We start from the raw sequence: 18,561 nt of genomic DNA, 5'->3' as shown, positions 1-18,561 counted from the left end.
GGCAGGTATTGGTGGTGCTTCTGGCTGTGCTGCAAAGTTCTCGTGTGATCTCTGCAGGGTGGATGGTTTCAGCTTTTTAAAATAGGTAAAGGTCCCATATCAAGATGCTGGAGATGTTCAAGATGAGGATGGTGCTCCTGGAACCTGTCCTCATAGAAAGGGGACCTCTGTGCCTGCTTGGAGAAGATGCTGTTGACTGAGTGATTTAATTTCTGGCATTTATTTAAATACGAGATGGCCTAACTGAAGAATGGTAGCGTTGTAGAATTTCTGTGCTGAGGGACCAAAAGAAATGTGGGTTTTTGCACTTCTTTTTAACCATTTTCCCCATCACCTTCCCTATATGTCAATGACAATAATTTCTGAAATGGTTCTCAAAGCCTTTGGCCAACTTGAAAATCCACATTTAATAAAAACATCCGAATTTCACAGTTACCTTTAAATTTCAGCTTTTGTTTTGTGAAAATGACATGTATTCACCAAAATAAATAAATCATTTGCCCTCCTCACATGAGAATTACAATCAGCTTTAGAACAAGATGAGCAAAACAGTTTCTTCCTTCTCCACTCAGCAACTGTGTCAAGGGAAATAAGTCTTTCCACCTCCAGTTACTCTTTCCAAAATCTTCTTGAAGTTCATTGCTTTCAAATACTTGCAAACTGTGATATTATCTTCTCCTTTGCCTTGGTCCTTCTCGAGTCCTACTCATCTACGTCCTTTCTACCTCCAGGGGTTCTTTTAAGTCTATCTCACCTGGCACTAGGGAAGGATGAAGATAATATTAATATCAGGGGGACATACGGGACCGGTTGGAAGAGTTGTTGGACCATCTAATGGAAGATCTCGACTGTCAGAATAGCTCCTTTTTAAGAAATACAGTCTTGCTGTCTCAAAATCTCAGCAGCTTGCAGGAGACGAGAGATATTTTAGTTTTTGCTTGGATGAGTCGGCAAGGGATGGGGAAAAAAAAAAAAAAAAGAAAAAAGTGCCTGGCTGAGCTGCTATTTCTGTACCTGTTAATGGATGCTGTTGGCTGAAATAAATCTGAATGTGGGCTGCCTCTACAGGGCAACGCACGGGCTGCAGAACGGCATCGCCTTGTGACTAGAGCCCTCTGTTCTGCTATTACCTCAAACAGTCAGCAATAAAAATGGATTTACCAATAAAGACTCATAAGGTCTCTTCTGGACTGGGGAAAATAAAAGATTTCACAAGGAAGAAAGAGTTGCACTGCCTGGCACGGAGGGGGCCAGCTTCTGTTTTCCTCCTGCCTGGTGCCTTACGAAGGCATTGGGCTTGTGAAGCCAAACAACGCTCCTCCTTTGAGCTTTCTTGGTTAATTGCCACCTCTGTTCCAACTGAGTTTCATGCCCTACCTATTGAGAAAGCAGAAATTTCCTCACATTAGTCACACAGGTCTCCATGCTAACAATATGTATACGTCCAATTTAGATTTGTTGGAAAGAGTTACATCACCTCAAGAACTGGACGTGCCTTTTCGGGGAGATAATGACTGTAGGTGGGTCATATTGGAAGCCCAAATATTTAATGGGAGATGGAAATCTGAACAACTTTGAGACTAAGAAATAAAAGGAAATAAAACAGATGGAGAGCAACAAGGGGCAGAGTTGCTGGCAGAGGCTTGGGGCACACAGGTTGCTCCCGCAGTTCTGAGTGTCATGTGAAAGGGATCCAGCTGGACCATTTCTGGGACTGTGCCTCCATCTCCATGACTAGATGGCAGAAGGACAACGGTGGGGTGCAAAAGCAGCAGCAATCAGGAGGAGATGGTAAAGATTCTGATTTTTACACAGGGAGACAGGATGAAACATGATAAAAAAGGAGGAATAAAGGGCACCGTATGGAAACCCGGTGGAGTACTCCTGTTTGGCATTTCACATAATTTTGGCTGGCTATATTTTATTTTTATTTTTTTTCTTGAAGATTTAATGAGTTGAGATCCTTGATCAGGCAATCTCTCATTCTCCATGCTTTTACTGTTTGGTTTTTTGTTTTTGTTTTTCTCCCTGACATTTATTTATTTTGCAATTTGTGAAAAAATAATCACAGCTTGTTCAATGTGATGGGGGTGGGTGTTATTTCTGTTTTTTTTTTTTTAATTTAAAAGTGGTCATTTTCATTGCCTAGTGGAATTTATTTTCTAATAAGATAACATTTTCCCTCATGTATAGGATCCAATTTTTAAACAGAAACATTTATGTTTTTGAACTCCTCTCTTAAAAAGACCCGCAGAAAATGATGTCTGCTCCCCTATGAAAAGCAGTGGAAGGATACTGCTCTTCTGATCTAGCTGTATTGACAATCCTGGGAGACATTCTGTAGAGGTTTCAATCCCAATTTCAATTTCAAATTCAATCCATTTCCATATGCACTAAAAGAGTGCGTGAGGAGGACAGGATCCTCAAGGACACAGCCTGCTCTGACACCCAAGCTGATCCAGAAAGGAGAACATTCCTCTACTCACGTGGATGCTGTTTTGGTTTTGTTTTTCTTTTCCTCCACGTATCCAGAATTAGAAACTGTTGCGCACTTAACACTGGATGAACAAGCTGCATTGTGAAACAACTAGGAAAAGAAGTTTGGGAGGAGAAAATACGCCTATTTAGATTTCCAACAAGCATACTTCCACATACAAGTGCTGACACGTTCCTCTCAATTACCCACCACCTGACACAGCAATCCTATAGTTATTTTCCTAGCACCAAAGCAAACATTGCAGAGGTATAAAACCTGCCCTGGGTGAGTCTGGCTCGTTTTGGAGGCTGTGAGACCTATAAAGGATGAAGACTCCTCTTCTCGTCGTGCTCGTCGTAGCCCTGTGCGCCGAGAGCGGTGAGTCTCCAAGGATTGCTTTGCAGCAGCGAGACCCCCTCCGAACTGGGGCATGTCTTTGATCTTGCAGGATGATAAGGGGATTTTGCAGCACGGATGGTAAAGCTGAAGGACCATTAGGCTCTGGAGAATATTCCTGTCCTCAGGATAAGAAACCAGAGGACACGTCCCCACCAGGAGTTGGAAGGATGCTGAGGAGCTGAAATGGGGGATGAGGTACCCACTTCACGTGGCTTGTGCACTCCCAGCCCAGCCGTTGGAGTGGCTCGGTGTAGGAAGCTCCATGAAAATGGGGGGGGGGGGTTAGTTGAGGGATATACAGAGCTGAACACATGCAATAAAACTGCAAATTTGGCATATAACTAACTACAGTCTGATTTTTTTTTCACTTGCTTGTTCATTAGTTGCAATTACAGACCATAATTGCCTAATTTGGTAGTGATGGTCATGCCATAAGAATATACATTTCTGGCTCTCATCCCTTTCTTGCGGCCTGAAGCTTTGAGGTGCAACTTTGCCGATGTCGATCCCAGGTCTGGGATGGAGATGTAGAGTCTTATTCTCACTCTGATAACTAGCGCATGTTTCTTTTGGGAAAGATGCAGTGTCCCTGCTCCTTGCGGGGGGGGGGTGGACTTTTAAAGGTCCCTTCCAACCCAAACCGTTCTATGATTCTGTAACACGCACTTTAATTCTGCCTGGCTGGGCTCTGGCAAGGACTGCTGCCTGTGCCTCTGGAAGATGCCCTGTTTGCCCAGGGCAGGGCAGTGGGTCAGGCAAGGAGAAGAGGGTGCAGCCCTGAATATCCCTCTGATTATTCCAGGGAAATAGTCGATTTCCTTAACTTGAGGGGCTTTTGCTTTACTGCAAACTGAATCTTTCTCAGGGTCTCCTGTAGGGCTTTACCTGCAAATTACTGGCCATTCCAGGCCCAGTCTATCAGAGCATTTAGGCTACACTTAATTTGCGGCTGTAAATATTCTTACTTCAGAGGCTTTAAATTGGTCAAGTGTAAATCATTGTGCTCAATAAAAAAAAAAAATGTGTGAGAAAGTCGAGAGCAATAAAAGGTTCACTTCCTGCAGCTTATCAGCTGTAATCACATTTTTTAAAAAAAAAGATCACATAATGAGACAATAAACTTACCAAAGAAGTCAGTGAAAGTTAACACATACGCAGCACCATGTCGGTGTGCAGTCCAACCAGAAGGCTGGCTGCTCTTCCAATTCATCCCGACTGAATTTAACAGTGTAAATCCTGCATCCACCAGCACTTGCACCTGCTTTACACATGTAAGTTGTTTCTCTGGGCGGCTAAAATTATTCACGTGGAAATCTTCCTTGAGGAATGTTCTTTTCCAGTTAGAGCAGAGGTCCTGCTGGGTGTAGATTGGAGACCTCCAAAGGCAGCCTGGTTTAACCCCAGGTTTGCATTCTGAGCGGGGCACACGTCTAGAGAAATATTGTTCCCTTCTCCACTCAGCCCTTGTTGCAATAGATATCTCAATAGACGCAATAAAATCAGAAGTGTTTTTCGATATTATATAAGCAATTGTTGTACTTACCAGGACAGGGGATCCAAATTATCCCACCTGACTTCAGGGTCTTAACTGAGCCACTCAATTAGGACCATCCTGTGCCTCCAAGAGTCCTCTACAGTAAATATGAGTGGGAGAAACCTCCTGAGCACAGAGAGAGGTTGGCAAAGTCACCCCTGAAGGTGCTTGCCCCCTCCTCTGGCTAGATGGGTCCCAGGGCAACTGTACACTTAAATTAGCACCTTTGGAAGGTTGGGATGAAACAGGACTTGGGTACGTAACAAGCTCCACTGTTTCCTCCATAGATTCAGGAACTTTTTCTTAGAATGTGCTGGATTAAAGAAGCTATGTTAATTAAGGAATAAAATGGGTTACATGTCTGGAAAACCCAGTTTGGGAACTCTGCTCTAGTGCACGGCTATTCTGGGAGGTAAGGGTGGTTCCCAGTGGGGTGGAGCAGAAATGTGCCTGTGTTTGCACAAGGAAGGAGAATGAAGCCACACCACTTTGAGTGCAGATGGTCTACAGGAGGGTCTCAGATTTGAAAAAAAAAAAAGTAGCCTGCAATGTCACGAGAATACTGAATGCAAGAGACAGGCAGGACAGCCAAGAGGGTCTGGAGATGGAAATGACCATGACCAAGGTAGGAAGCAAATTGTAATAGTCTTGGTATCGAAAGAGAGCGAGCTGGGTGCCAGGTTTGAGGCTTTTGAAATCATAAGGGTGTTGAGCACAGGAACAGAGGGAGATGGGATCAGGGTCGCTGCAAGCCCAGTTGCCCAGCCTCTGTGTCCTCCGCTAGCTGCTCTTCAGTGAGAGACAAGAGAGGGAGAGTAGGAACTGTGAGGGCCATGGACCACAAGAGGAAAGTGAAGGTCAATGTTGAGTGGCCATGGGAAAGAAGAAGGGGCTGTCAGCTGGAGTGAGGGGAGAAGATAGTTTCCACAGGCACCGAGAAGGAGAAATAGAGCCCTAAAAGGCATTTCTGTGACTTCCTATGAAATACAGTGACTCTGGTCATCTGGGGTTACGGTTTGAGCTGGGGTCAAGTCTGGGCTAGTAGGACCATAGGGAGCAGAGGGCTTGTTTAGGTCAGATGAGCTTGTCTAAGGTCAAACAAGGGCAGCAGTGAGGTTGCGACATTGCTGGCAAAGGCACTAACAAGGGCAAAGAAACTTGGGCAAAGGAGAAGAAGAGTGAGGAAGATGAAGAGCAAGGAAGGAAAAGGATAGTGCTGGTACAAAAATAAGACGGGTATTAACTGGCTATAGATAGGGAAAGCCTGGAAACGAGAAGAATGAGCCTAATCCCCAGTGGGTGACATTACTGCAGGAGTGTTTGCTCCAGATAAACAGATGAGTGGGAAATTCCCCTTATCATGCAAAAAAACCTTCCCCAAGGATCTCTCTGCTACAAATGACTGCTTTAGCTTACCTGAGTGAAAGCTATTTTTGTTCATTCATAGAATCATAGAATCATAGAACAGTTTGGGTTGGAAGGGACCTTTAAAGCCTACCCAGTCCAACCCCCTGCAAGGAGCAGGGACATCTCCAACCACATCAGGTTGCTCACAGCCCCGGCCAACCTGGCCTGGAATGTTTCCAGGAATGGGGCATCCACCACCTCTCTGGGCAATCTGTTCCAGTGTTTCACCACCCTCATCATAATTTTTTTTTTCCTTATGTCCAGTCTGAATCTAACTCCTTCCATTTTAAAACCATTACCCCTTACCCTAAAACCATATTAGTTTTATTAAGTCATGTTAGTACAGTGCTTCGCAGATGCACAGTGTTATAGACGCACCCATTTTGCAGTGTTAGGCAGTCATCACCCACAAACAGCTGTAAAAAGGAGCCTGCAGCAGCCAAGGGGGTGGTTTGCTGAGCCATGTCTTCTACAGGTCCAAGATTGCCTCCTGACACAGGAGAGCTCTGAAAATGAACCAACCAAATTCAAGCACCCATCTTCCCAGCAAACACTGAGAAGCAGATCTAGGTCACTTGTCCCTCATTTGAGAAACTTTATGGGGGCACGCAGCAAAATATTCATGCCTAGTATGGCCGGTAGGTTACTCTCAGGTGTTCTTCTTCCTTTTTGTATGCAAAAAAGATTTTAAAAATAATTTACTGTTGGTCTGTGTGCTCTGAGAAAGGATGTGCAGGCCAGGACTCTTCAGGTGACTTGAGGAGGACGTGAAAGAGTGTGGACAGGAATCAGTCAGTCTCCTTCCATACAAGAACTAGTGGCCAGCATACGGGGCTGGGAGGAGTCAAGCTGGAAAGAAATCACAAGAGCTTCATGCTGCAAGTGGTAGTAGACTGGGGAGCTCTTCCCAAAAACACAATGATTCAAGGGAAACTCAAGTAAGCATCCAGAAGGAAGATCCCTTGAGGGTTACTAAATGAGCAAACCACATCAGTGTCAGGAATCTGAACTTAAAGTACTTTGGGTCCAGGAGAGTCGCTGGGGCCAAGATTCGCACACCGAGGAGGCTGTCTGCCTGTGACTGCTGGGCTTGACAGATCCTCCATCTGGACCAACGCCACCAGTTTTGTGCTCCTACATGTATTTCTAGAGGTCACTGACAGTTGTTGTGTGCTTCTTTTGCAGCTTTCTCCTTGACATGTTTCTCATGCAAAGATGCATCTTCCAATATACATTGTCTTGGTACGACCAAATGCTCTGACCATGAGAAGTACTGTCTCACAACCTATTCTACCAGCGGACTCGGTAAGTGTGAGGCTTTTCTAAGGCTCTGATGACAAGACAGGGTTCAGCTTAGGCTGACTGCAGAGCCTTGTCCCACCATGGGCTGTGGTGGAAGAATTGATGAGGATCACAGCACACAGAGAGCAGGTGGGAACTCAGCATGGCCCATCTCGGTTGCAAAACTTTGTAACAATACTGCAATGCTGATTAAACACAGTCAGGAAAGGGAGACACTAGAAGAGAGAGGATTTCTCTGCACAAACCCCTTATCTCATCTCTAAGCTCAAATATGTGCTCATGAGGTGGTGGAATTAGAAAGGGCCAGGTACTGTGGAAGGAGCAATCCCAAGGCATGGTGATGATGACATCTTGCAATCTTCATAGAATGACATAATCGTTAGGGTTGGAAGTGACCTTTAAAGGTCATCCAGTCCAACCACCCTGCAAGGAGCAGGGACATTTCCAACCAGATCAGGTTACTCAGAGCCTCATCCAACCTGGCCTGGAATGTTTCCAGGGATGGAGCATCCAGCACCTCTCTGGGCAACCTGTTCTAGTGTGTCCACCACCCTCAGTGTGAAAATTTCTTCCTTATATCTAGTCTAAATCTACTTCCTTGTAGTTTAAAACCATTACATCTTGTCCTATCACAACAGGCCCTGCTAAAAAGTTTCTCCCCATCTTTCTTATAGACCCCCTTTAGGTATTGAAAGGCTGCAATCAAGTTCTCCCCACAGCCTTCTCTTCTCCATCTTCCACTGTACAAATGCATTAGATATTTAAATTCTTGCCCTAGGGTGCACTCAGTGAGCCCTGAAAACAGCAGAGGAGTCGCAGGGCCTGGAGATGGTCTCCACAGGCCACATATACACAAAGTGTGATGAAGCCCAAGGGAAAACCAGCAGCATTAAGTGGAGAACAATGTGTTCCCCACTGGATATTGCACAGCCAGTCTATCGTTGAAGTCTGTAACAAACATGCAAAATAAAAACTTTGACTTTTCTTCCTATTTTCTCTCCCTCCCACTTCAGGCAACGACCGTAACCAGCGTATTACCAAGAAATGTGCTGCATTTTGCCCAACAATTGACCTGAATATAGGCATAGCCGGTGTTGCTACCAGCTGCTGCGAGACCTCCTTGTGCAACATCAGTGGTGCCAGCAGTGTGAAAACCAGTTCCGCCATGATAGCTCTGGGTGTCTTGGCCAGTCTAGCCTGCATCCTCCGGTTGGGTTTTTAAAGGAGCTGGGAGGGATCAAACTTTCGTCTGTGCAGCGTGACTGCTGCCCTGTTTCTCCTACTTGGGAGGTCATGTGCCATCAGCAAATATTTTTACTCTTTCCATGCTCTCATGACAACGCATAAGAGCACAGCTCTACCTCAAAATGTTTTTTTTTTTGGAAGAGAAAGGCATGATGTGGAGCTCTTCACATGCAGAAGGGCACCATATAGTCACCATCTCTCCTACTATTGGTCTTTATAACTCTATATATTTTTTTTTCCCCTTAATTTTGTCCCTGGTATTCTCCTCTGCCATTCTCCCCTTTATACCATTTTCTGCCCCGTATCAGTTTGCTCTGAGGAAGCCTTTAATATTACAGCTGTAAAACAGAAGCTGAGCACAATAAAGTGTTGTTTTATTCTGTTGTGTGACTGTGTGGTATGGTCCACGGGGCAGAGCGGCGGGATGCATCCATGTTAGCAGCAACAAAAGCGGAGCCGTTCAGACTGCGAGTCAAATTGAAATAATGCTGAAATGTATTGCAATTGCTTTGCATTCACGTCAGGAAGCCTCTCACCAGGTTTTAGTTTGTCTTGTTTTTTTTTTTTTCCTGCATTGGCAGAAGTGTCATTTTGTGACTTCATTTCAGAGTAAACTGTATTTCATTTAACTTGCTTTCAATTTCTCTTCTGGGTCAGCTGGCTGAAAGGAAGGAGACCTCCAGCAGGCAAACAGAAGGGACAAGGCAGGACTCGACGCGAAGAGATCTTGAGCATTAAGTTTTCTTTAAACTAATTTAAGATCTTCCAGTGGAAATGGCTTTATAAGCACTACGGATAATTTTGAAAGGGGAGAAAAGTATCTTGCATGGTGCTTAAGGGAAAATCACTGGAAAAGACAGACAGTTTCTACTGTGTCTGCTGGCGTCCAGAAATTTCAGCATCGTCTATAACAAAATATTAATTTTGAAAATAAATCTTTTATATTTGCTAGTCAAGTTTCCTATCGAGGTTAAAATTGAAGGAACTCATTCCCCTGAACTGACCTTCCTTGCGGATAATCTTAGCTAGGAATGAGAAATTTGCTCACTCAAACCCTTCCGAAGTGAGTCACAGGAGGCTGGAATGCTTTCTCCTGAGCTGACGCTCTCCACCAGGATTACCCCAACAAAGATCTCCCTGGATAATTAGTTGGGCACAGCTCACCCAGCTGGTTTTCTCTCCGTAGACTCATTGCACTGGGAGAGCCGCTCCATGCTTTGCTCACTCTGCCAGGTATTTGTCAAGAGCAGAGAAATAACAACACTCAGAAACAGCCAGATCTTTATAACAGGTTTGCAAAGGAAAAGTGGACTCATGGTTCCAGTTCACCCCAATCTGCTCCCAAACCTTCTTGTCCACCCTTCCTCCCATCAACATCCAATCCCCAGCTATGCACTCCCTGGCTGTTTTCTCTCCCAGCCTTTCTTGTTGGCTTCTTCATCCAGTCTTGGTCTGGGCTTTACCTTCAACCTCTATTTTCTTGCTAGAGCCTCAGCTGATTTTTTTTTCTCCTTGGTGCAAATGCAAGGTTGCCCAAGGATACTTTGTCTTTAGCCATGAGATTCTCCATTGTCCCCTCAGTTTCTATTGCACTGCTATCCCACAGCTGAACTGTCTCCATTCTTTTGTCCAATCTGCTCTCTTCACCTTTCTTCCCCTCCTGCCAGATTTAGAGATATTCAAGTGGCACACGCATTTGAATGTCTCAAAGGAGCCAAGAACTGTTCTGTGGCCTTGGGTGGCCCCACACCCAGATGATAAGGTGGTGAAAATGAACTACTGGAAGTAGTCCCTAGCCTTTGCTATCCACAGGTTTATGATTTCTTAGAGACAATGCTGGTTGGCACAGGCCAAGGTCAAGCTGGGGCTAGTACTGCCACAGGTCTTGTCCTGCTGAGCTTGTGAATATAGACTTGTTCTTGGCAGCCAAGTTTAAAATAAGGTCATGTCTTCTGCTACATGAACTTCACAGGTGCTGTTGGTTTGAGTTGGGAGGAAAGCTGGCATATGAACAAAGGTATAAAAATGTGTGGGCAAAGAGGGTGAAGGCTAGTAGTAGACCCTGCTTCTTCTGTTGTGGGTTTCCTGGTCTGCTTATGGCTGTTGCACGAAGAAGTTATGAACAGCACTGGGAAGCCAGAAGTCCTGTCCCTAAGGAAGCAGCTTCATCCATAGTCTCCAGCCTGCCTGGTTTCTCCGTGACCCCATAGGTTTTGCATTCCCTCCTGCCCAGCAACACAATCCATGCATGTGGGCCAAAGACCGACCACATCTCAAGTTACATAAAAGAGTCTTTATCTAAAGGAGGGAGCAGCAGCAATTGCTTGGAGGGCTGGGACATCTTAACACCATGAAAGCTCCGTCAGTGAGCCCTCCCTTGGCAACGGGTGTTGTGTAAGAGGAGAATCCTCTCTGCTAGCCTTCCTGAGAAATCCTGATGTAACATCTCCCACGCAGATGATGCTGCCTAATTTCACATCCCTCCGCCCATGGTTTCTTATTTATTGACTCCCATGGTTGCATGCTCCTTGGATGAGAGTGGCGAGCTGCCCTGCAGAGATACCTGGGATGCCTGGAGAGCTCTCAGGAAGAAGATATGTGTCTCACTCAAATAGCTGGGATTGCTCCTGGGAGGTAGCTGGCTCTCTCTGCATGGATTAAATAAGAGCTCTGGTTTTGGTGCTCTGAGTCACTGCACCAGGACCTGAATCAGCTAAGGGAGCCTTGCCCTGCCTAAATTAGGCACCTGGAGGAGGTGATTTAACTTTGGCCCTTCTTTTCCCTCACTCAGGGCTCTATCATCACTGATTCTGAAGGACCAATGCTGCCTTATACTCTCCTTAAATAATTTGGCTGTCTTTCTCACCACACCATTAAATTTCTTCCCTTTGTCTCTACTTATTTGCCCAGATCCGATTAACACTCAGTGGATCAATTACAAGGCAAGAGACAAGATGGATGCAAAAGACCAAAGCAAGGTCTTCACTGGGTCTTAAAAGCTTCTGAAAGCCATGGAAAGTGACAAAATTATCTGCTGCTTTCTTGTCATATAGCCAACTCATGGCTCCATTTTGAGGAGCATTTCAGTTTTCCTGAATGGGTAGCGATGAGATTACTCTACAGAGGTGACTCAGCTTCCTTGCATTTTTTCCAGTCTTCCTCAAGAGAACAAGCTGGTGTCCTCAGCTTGCCTGCCCCAGGCCCTCCTCCAGGCTGAAGGCTGTGATACTGGGCAGTGGGAGACATCCTCCCCATACTGGCTACTTAAGTGTTGCCTCTGACTCCTTTTGAGTTTTGTAATCTGCCTTCTTGAGAAAGACGTAATTGCTGCGACCCAGTCACTGTGCTGCAAAATTACTGCTCTCCAGACACCGGGAAGACAGCATGTTCCAGCATTACAGTGTGCCTAGGTACTAAAGGAGACACTAATGTCCTGGGGATAGCTCCCAGATAACTGTTTGACATGGAAGAGCTTGTTTCCTACTCAAATATCTCTCCTGAGTACACATTTCTTGGCAGCGCTGGGAATGTTTTAGCCTCATCGCTCTTTCAAAGTTGACTTACCCTCAGCCAACATCCTATTGCATGAAGGTTCATGTTGGAACAAATAGATGTCGGCAAAGTCAACGTAAGGGGGAATATGGCAATAATTAAAGCATTCTTTCATACATGGAGGAACGAAAGAGGAATATACATAACAGAAGTCTATGGGATAATTAATAGGACCAAAAAAAAGGAAGAAATGGTTGCTTCTTTTGACCCTCATTGCAAAATACCAGCCAGAAGACACACCCACTAATTATGAAGAACAACTTGTTTATAACACACTTGGGCAGTAAACCGAGTTGCCCTCTGCAAAGCAGAAGGCTCAACTTGATCATCACTAGTGTGTCTTCTGCTGACCTCACAAATCTGCAAAACCAAGAGCGGGAATGTCTATTTTGACACGGGGCTCGAACAACTCTGGATTTCGCCACCTGATGATGTCTTTCTAGAGGCAGACAAGGAGGGCCTTGAAAAAGTATCAGAAACTCATATGGATTAGGAAGTCATCCCGTGTTGGAATGATTCATCTTAGAAACAAACAAAAATACCCTACTGATGGCTACTTCTAGGGAACTGCCTGTTAAATTATTCCATAACCACCAGCAAAAGTGGGGTTTGGCAATTTTTTTTTTATTTTGCATATTCTGCTACCTGCTGTCCAGATCTAATCTCACTTTGGAAGAAGCTTCGTTGAGATGGCAACTCAAGCTCTTAAAAGATGCATCTCATATTAAGGGCTATTTCCAAGAACATCAGAAACAGATTTTAAGAATTTCAGAGGAAAGCAACACAGAAGAAAATGGATTGATTTAAGATTGAAGATTGATTGAGGTTGAAAAAGAGACAGTTCAAGAGATGGCTTTTTTTCAAAGTAAGGCAGCAACTCCAGGATGCCAGTTTGTGATATTGTAACCGGAGGTCTGATTTCGAGAAACTGGTGGGCAAGAAGAAAAATAGACATCGTAAGGATCCCTGAAATAGAAGCAAAACTTCATTAAACAAAAAGCGTATAAGGTATTTGAGAACTACAACCAAGAGAGGAGCAAGCAGAGGGATCAACTACAGATAATGGAAAATTGATGAAAAAAGGAAGACTGACATAAAAATTTGAGGAAAATCTTATGTGTAACTAACAATTATCTAATTTCATGTAGTGTAAAATACATTGATTTTATTGGAGGTAAACCAGCACAGGGCAGTTGAGAGTCTGAGCTTCTAGTATTGTGGAATAATTAAAGAAAATGAATGATATGAACCCTGGTACATCAGGTGATAATTCTCCAAAGGGATTAGAAAAATGTACTGCTAGGACTGTCTCTCCATGCCTCCAGGCTCCACTATTTCATCAGTGCAGCTTCCAGTTCTGCTGGAAGGAAAAACTGGAGGAAGGAGAGGAGGAAACTTAGAGGAGAGATGAGCAGTTTCTCATTTGCCATCACTGATATGACCGGAAGGGCAAGAAATACGTTGCTAAAAGGACTTTTCCCCAAGGTGCCAGCCTGTTCCATGGTTTCCAGCATGGACAACTCCCACATCCACATTACACACCCTTGGGTTGATTTCATGTCCACCCGTGAGCTATCTGGAACCTGTAAAACTGCTGCAGTTTCAAAAGGTATATAACCTGTCCTCCAAGCATCTTCCCAGTTCAGCGGAGAGGATCTGGTGGAGATGAAGACTACTCTTGTCACCTTGTTGGCTGCTGTCCTGTGTGTGGAGCAAGGTGAGCCTCTAACGCTGCTACTAGTTAAGATAATGCTTACAGAGAAGACGGTGAAAACTTTTTGTGTGGCAAAAATTTAGAGGGTTGTAACCAACTTTGCAGTATTGCAACGCTGCAGCCATGCTATCATCAACTCCTTTCACGCGTAGGTTAGCAGTTTGCTGAAGAAATAACAGCCTGATAAACTAATTCTTCTTTCCATTACTGATAGAGCGCTGTACGGCGCTGAATCTATGGGATCTTCCCAAATGATGCAAGGTGGAAGTGCCGGAAAGCATAACAAACCATATTTTTTATCCATATAATTTTTGAGTTTTTAACAGACTTTTCTGTACTGCTGCTTCCTCCACTGTAACGAGCCACGTGGTTTGCCGTGTGTCTTGCTCCCTAGGAAATGCACCAGTGAGAATTTTTGTAGATTAAATAGGAGGCAGAGGTGAAGAAGTTTTTCTGTGCATATGTAATGCTAAAGGCATCCTTCTCCCAAATGAAAGTTTGACACACTCTGAATGTGTGTCCTTCTTCTGGGACACATACATGTGTTGCTACATCTCTACTTGCACGTAGGAATAATGACCAGATTGCCAATATTTCCCCCCACGCCTGATGGTTTCCCAGAAACTATGATACATATCTAGCAGAGGTTGAGAAAGAAACATCTAATTAGTTCTTGCTCTCTGATGTATCAGCCCCTCACTCCTACATTTTTTTTTTTGGACAGATGGTTCTTGCAGCATGCCTGGAAGATCAGAAGCTTCAACTAGTTTTAGGGTGGGAAAAGGGGTATTCAATTCTAAAAAAAAAATAAAAGGATTTTGTGCCCATAATTCCTGAACACAGTGAAACGACATGGACAGAGGAATAGTCATCAAAGGCAACGTCCTCATGTTACCCATGATGAAGTGGAAAGCTACTAGAGATCCAAGACGCTGGTAGCACACGTTCATGGTGGGTTACCTTGTTGCTGTAGTAGGCTGACAACATCTTACATTGGCATCAGCTTCCAAATGGACTTAAGGACTGTCTTTCATACAGCATCCTTCTGTAGCCCCGTCTAGACTGGAGAAAGCTAGTAATTCTAATCTCAAGGCTTTCATATTCAAGAGTAAGAGATCACAACTTTCTAGCCTAATACAGGGACAAAGGAAATCTTGGAGACAACCATTATTTGATCTTTCTCATATATCTAGGGTCCCATTAAAGATCCCAATAAGCAACTTTTGATCAAAACTGTTGATCTCAAAGTCCACTAAAGAAGGTCTGTTGCCATTTGCTTCCATAAACTCGCTGTTATATATATATTACATCCATAAAAAATCTTAAAAGGTCATGATCCTTTTCTCCGCTCTAATGTTGGACCAAACCCAGCAGATGTTCATCCAATGTGTCCTTGAAAATTTTCAACAAAGAAGATTCTAGAGCCTGGAATTCCTCACACCCTCATCTCTTTAGAAGGTTAGTCTTAATATCTCGTAGCATCTCTTTTTGTACACTTCTGTGTTTTCATCATAGGATCTGTAGAATAGTTTATTTATTATCTGTAGAATAGTTTATTACTTTCTTCTTTGCAGCTTCTTCTTGCTTGCATTAAGAAGGTTACTGTGTCTTTCCTCAGCATTTTCTCGCTTTTATTAAACAAACTAAATGCTTCTAACTTCCCTAAGAGCTCATAGTTTCAAGGTATCTGACATTCCTCCTCCCTCTCCTCTGGTCTCTCTCCAAATGTTTCGCATAGTTTTTGAAGTGCCGCATAGAGATTTGGTAATTGGTGTTCCAGCCAAGGCCTTGCCAGAGTGGAAAGGCCACTTTGCGTATCTTGCACATGACATTGCTGCCTGTGCTCCCTTGGCTGACGCTTGTTTTCATCGCTGTAGTGTGACACTGTTGACTCCTGCTGTTTGCACTGGAGCCCTTAATTATAACTCAACCAGTTGTTCCTCATTCTACATTTAAGTGGCTAATTTTTATCTTTATTTAATATATTTCTCTTTATTGATAGCCATAGATTTTTTTTCGTTATTTTATTACATCCATCTGTCAAAATAACTTATAACTCTACTCATAGTATGTTTTCAGCTATTTTGTCCTTTACATCATCTGAAAACGTGATATGCATCCTCTATCCCATCCCTACCGCCACTAGTGATGATACTGTATATAGACCTGAACCCACAGAAGAGCTCTGGAGAACCTTACGAGTTGCATTGCTCCCAGTGGTTTGACCAGTTACCATTGAGAACTACCCTGTGAGTGGATTTTCATGTCTGGCTTTGCACCCATCCTGTTGCATTTTCACTACCTTATGTTTTCTGGGCTTCCTCATAATGATGTCATTCAAGATTGTGGCAAAAATTTTGGTAAAACCTTATTGCATCTCCTTTACCCTGTACACAAAGATTCAACATTTTTTAGTGATGAGCAAAGCAAAAAAGCTACACAGTGTTATGGCCCTCTCAGCATCAATGGCTGATAACTTTTTCCTTCCCTTCCCATCCCTTCCTTTCTCTTCCTTGCATCAGGAACTTCTCATTTAATGGACTTTCTGACCTAGGTTGCCCTTCCACTTTCTTGCTGCCAATCTCTTATCGGGCAAAGCTGCACTCACAACAACGTGTCCTCAAGTTTCTTTCTGCCCTTGCCATACTGACAGACTCTCCCTGGACTTACCAGGAACTTAGTAAGAATTCGGCGTTATGTTTGCTTCCCTTTCCAAAAATATCCGTGTTTTCAAAGTAACTCATCGCCTCCTACATACAAACACACATACTCTGCTCAGAACCCAACCACCACCACAAAACTTATAAATAAATTAATTTGCCTAGCTGGGGAGAGTTCTGCAGATGCTTTGGTGTGGTTTTGCATCCAGACTGTGGTTTTGCTCTTCTTCCTTTTTATCACTACTTTCTGGAGACATTCCAGAAGTCTACCTACCACGTTCTGGATTTCAGGGCGAAGCGGCACATTCTTGAAAGACAAGACACCTCATCACTGACTGCCCTTCCTGCCAGTCATCTTCTATATCTGTATTGTAGATGTACGAATTATCCCACCAAATCTGTGTTTACCAGTTAAACCATACTTTTTTTTGGTTAAGACTTCTAATTTATTCTCTATCTTACAGTAGTATGCAGAAGTTCAACAGAGCATGTGACTACTCTTGCCAGACTTCCTAGGACTGAGGTTAGGTCAGTTCAGTTAATGGCATTCAACCACAAGAAAGGATATGTGACAGTACTCTCCGAGCTAGATGAAAGAGAATTAGGACACTGGGCATTGTCCACCTCCTCAAAATGCTCCCAGGCATCCTCAAGCCCTCCTTGGCAAGCTCTGCTTAGGCTTGAGCAGGAGAAGCAACTGAGCAGTAATTGGCAATTCACGTGGCAGAGCTCTCAGGGCAGAAAAGCTATTGCTCAGCAATAATCTCCATCATAAAAGACTCCAAATCCTTGAATTCCACTCACATCTACCGCTGCCAGAGATTGCAAACAGATCGATAACGCTTCACAGTCTCGGACATATGAGACAGAGAGGGATTCAACATTGCTGCCACGGGTCAGGGGATAAAGAAAGTCACTGGTCATTCACACACAGGCATTCATCAGGCTATAACTAGGAAAATGGAGATATCTAGATTATAGGTATTGTGGTTCCTAAACCATGTAATATGCTTTTTCTTTTTCTTTTTTTTTTTTCCCTTAGCTTACCCATTTATGTGCTACGTGTGCCAAGAACAGGAGTCCAACAAGAACTGTTTGACCATTTCCATGTGCGCAAAGGAAGACAAATACTGTGTGACTGTCCGTGACAACGTTGGAACAAGTATGTTTCTGAACAGCACCTTGTTTGTGCCATACAAGAGCAGTCCCAGGAATGGGCTTTCATCCCAGTCATGGCCACATACGGAAATTATAGCGCCCAGTCACCAACTGGTAGGAAACACCAACTGGTAGGAAACACCAACCTTGTTACTGGATATTGCGGCCACTGCAGTGTCCATACTTAATATTGTCAGCAGGTAGCAGGAGTTGGGGAAATGCTGAAGATACACATAGCAGCAGCAGAGAGTGGGCTCAATCCTGGGGCTGTGTGCACTGCTTCACGGTTAGGTCCCCTCAGCTTTCTTCTGACCACTCCAGCTAGCTCTTGCTATGGCAAAGGCCATTCCCAGGGTTGTTTTCAAAAGTGTTTGGCCAAAACTGCACCACGGCTGACTTCCTCTACCATGCACAATCCCTGAGCTTTGTCCCTGGGGCTCTGCACACTCAAACACTTCCAAGTACTCTCAGACCAAATCTCAGGTCATACAATACATCCCCCTCAGCTTTATGCTCTAGGAAAATTGTCCAGGTGGGCAGCGATCCAGCCTGAGCATCACTTCAGGCAGCTTGAACCGAAAGCCACCCCCACATGCTAATTTCACTTTTGGGAGGGATGAAACGTGGAGCCCAGAGAAGATGAGCATTATGTTGCAGCCATGTGGACGTGGCCAGAATGTTGCTAGTCCTGAGCAGAAGACATATTTGCCTTGGGGACAAGTGCCTGGCCTTGTTTTATACACCAATGTAAATTTAGTCATGGAAAAATTTTAACAATGACTCTTATATTCTACTCTTTCTTCCCTCCCCCCCCCGCATTAGAGCCTAACAAGCCTAAATATGTCATCTCTAAGATGTGTTCTCCAACGTGTCCAGAGACAAGCCAGCAGCAAAACCAAACCTATCAGAGAGTTTCCTGCTGTGAGAAACCATTATGCAACGTGAATGGAGTCAGCAGCAAGCAGAGTGGCTACGGAGTGATGTTCCTGGGTGTCCTAGCCAGTATCACTTACATCTTTGCATGTGGACTGTGATGGGTTAGGAAAAGCTCCCTGTGATGGCATTGTTGGCTGAAATAAAAGTGTCTTGCTCTGGGATAATTACTGCTCTCAAA

The 18,561-nt window shown here is 44.1% G+C and overlaps 2 protein-coding genes across 2 annotated transcripts; both read left to right on the top strand.

The window, feature by feature from the left end:
• Positions 1 to 2,666: 2,666 nt before the first annotated feature.
• LOC104482611 (lymphocyte antigen 6E) lies at positions 2,667 to 8,748 on the top strand. The gene is made up of 3 exons (XM_010124127.2): positions 2,667 to 2,854; positions 7,002 to 7,121; positions 8,132 to 8,748. Exons 1-3 carry the CDS (start codon positions 2,803 to 2,805, stop codon positions 8,338 to 8,340), a joined length of 381 nt encoding a protein of 126 aa, XP_010122429.1. The 5' UTR covers positions 2,667 to 2,802; the 3' UTR covers positions 8,341 to 8,748.
• A 4,832-nt stretch (positions 8,749 to 13,580) lies between these two features.
• On the top strand, positions 13,581 to 18,481 carry LOC104482617 (lymphocyte antigen 6E-like). Its single transcript, XM_010124138.2, has 3 exons — positions 13,581 to 13,632; positions 17,332 to 17,451; positions 18,270 to 18,481. The coding sequence occupies exons 1-3, from the start codon at positions 13,581 to 13,583 to the stop codon at positions 18,479 to 18,481; spliced, it is 384 nt and encodes a 127-aa protein (XP_010122440.1).
• Positions 18,482 to 18,561: the final 80 nt, after the last annotated feature.

This window comes from Chlamydotis macqueenii, chromosome 2 (genome assembly GCF_036417535.1).
Source record: "Chlamydotis macqueenii isolate bChlMac1 chromosome 2, bChlMac1.mat, whole genome shotgun sequence".
Lineage (NCBI taxonomy): Eukaryota > Metazoa > Chordata > Aves > Otidiformes > Otididae > Chlamydotis > Chlamydotis macqueenii.
This window is presented reverse-complemented; position numbering and strand designations above follow the sequence as displayed.

What these genes read in the sequence shown, in the direction of transcription:
- LOC104482611 (XM_010124127.2), top strand. Translation starts at nt 2,803, where the DNA reads ATGAAGACTCCTCTTCTCGTCGTGCTCGTCGTAGCCCTGTGCGCCGAG. An exon ending in AGCCCTGTGCGCCGAGAGCG is followed by an intron (nt 2,855 to 7,001) that starts GTGAGTCTCCAA and finishes CTTCTTTTGCAG; the next exon opens with CTTTCTCCTTGACATGTTTC. An exon ending in CTATTCTACCAGCGGACTCG is followed by an intron (nt 7,122 to 8,131) that starts GTAAGTGTGAGG and finishes CTCCCACTTCAG; the next exon opens with GCAACGACCGTAACCAGCGT.
- LOC104482617 (XM_010124138.2), top strand. Translation starts at nt 13,581, where the DNA reads ATGAAGACTACTCTTGTCACCTTGTTGGCTGCTGTCCTGTGTGTGGAG. An exon ending in TGTCCTGTGTGTGGAGCAAG is followed by an intron (nt 13,633 to 17,331) that starts GTGAGCCTCTAA and finishes TTTTTCCCTTAG; the next exon opens with CTTACCCATTTATGTGCTAC. An exon ending in CCGTGACAACGTTGGAACAA is followed by an intron (nt 17,452 to 18,269) that starts GTATGTTTCTGA and finishes CCCCCGCATTAG; the next exon opens with AGCCTAACAAGCCTAAATAT.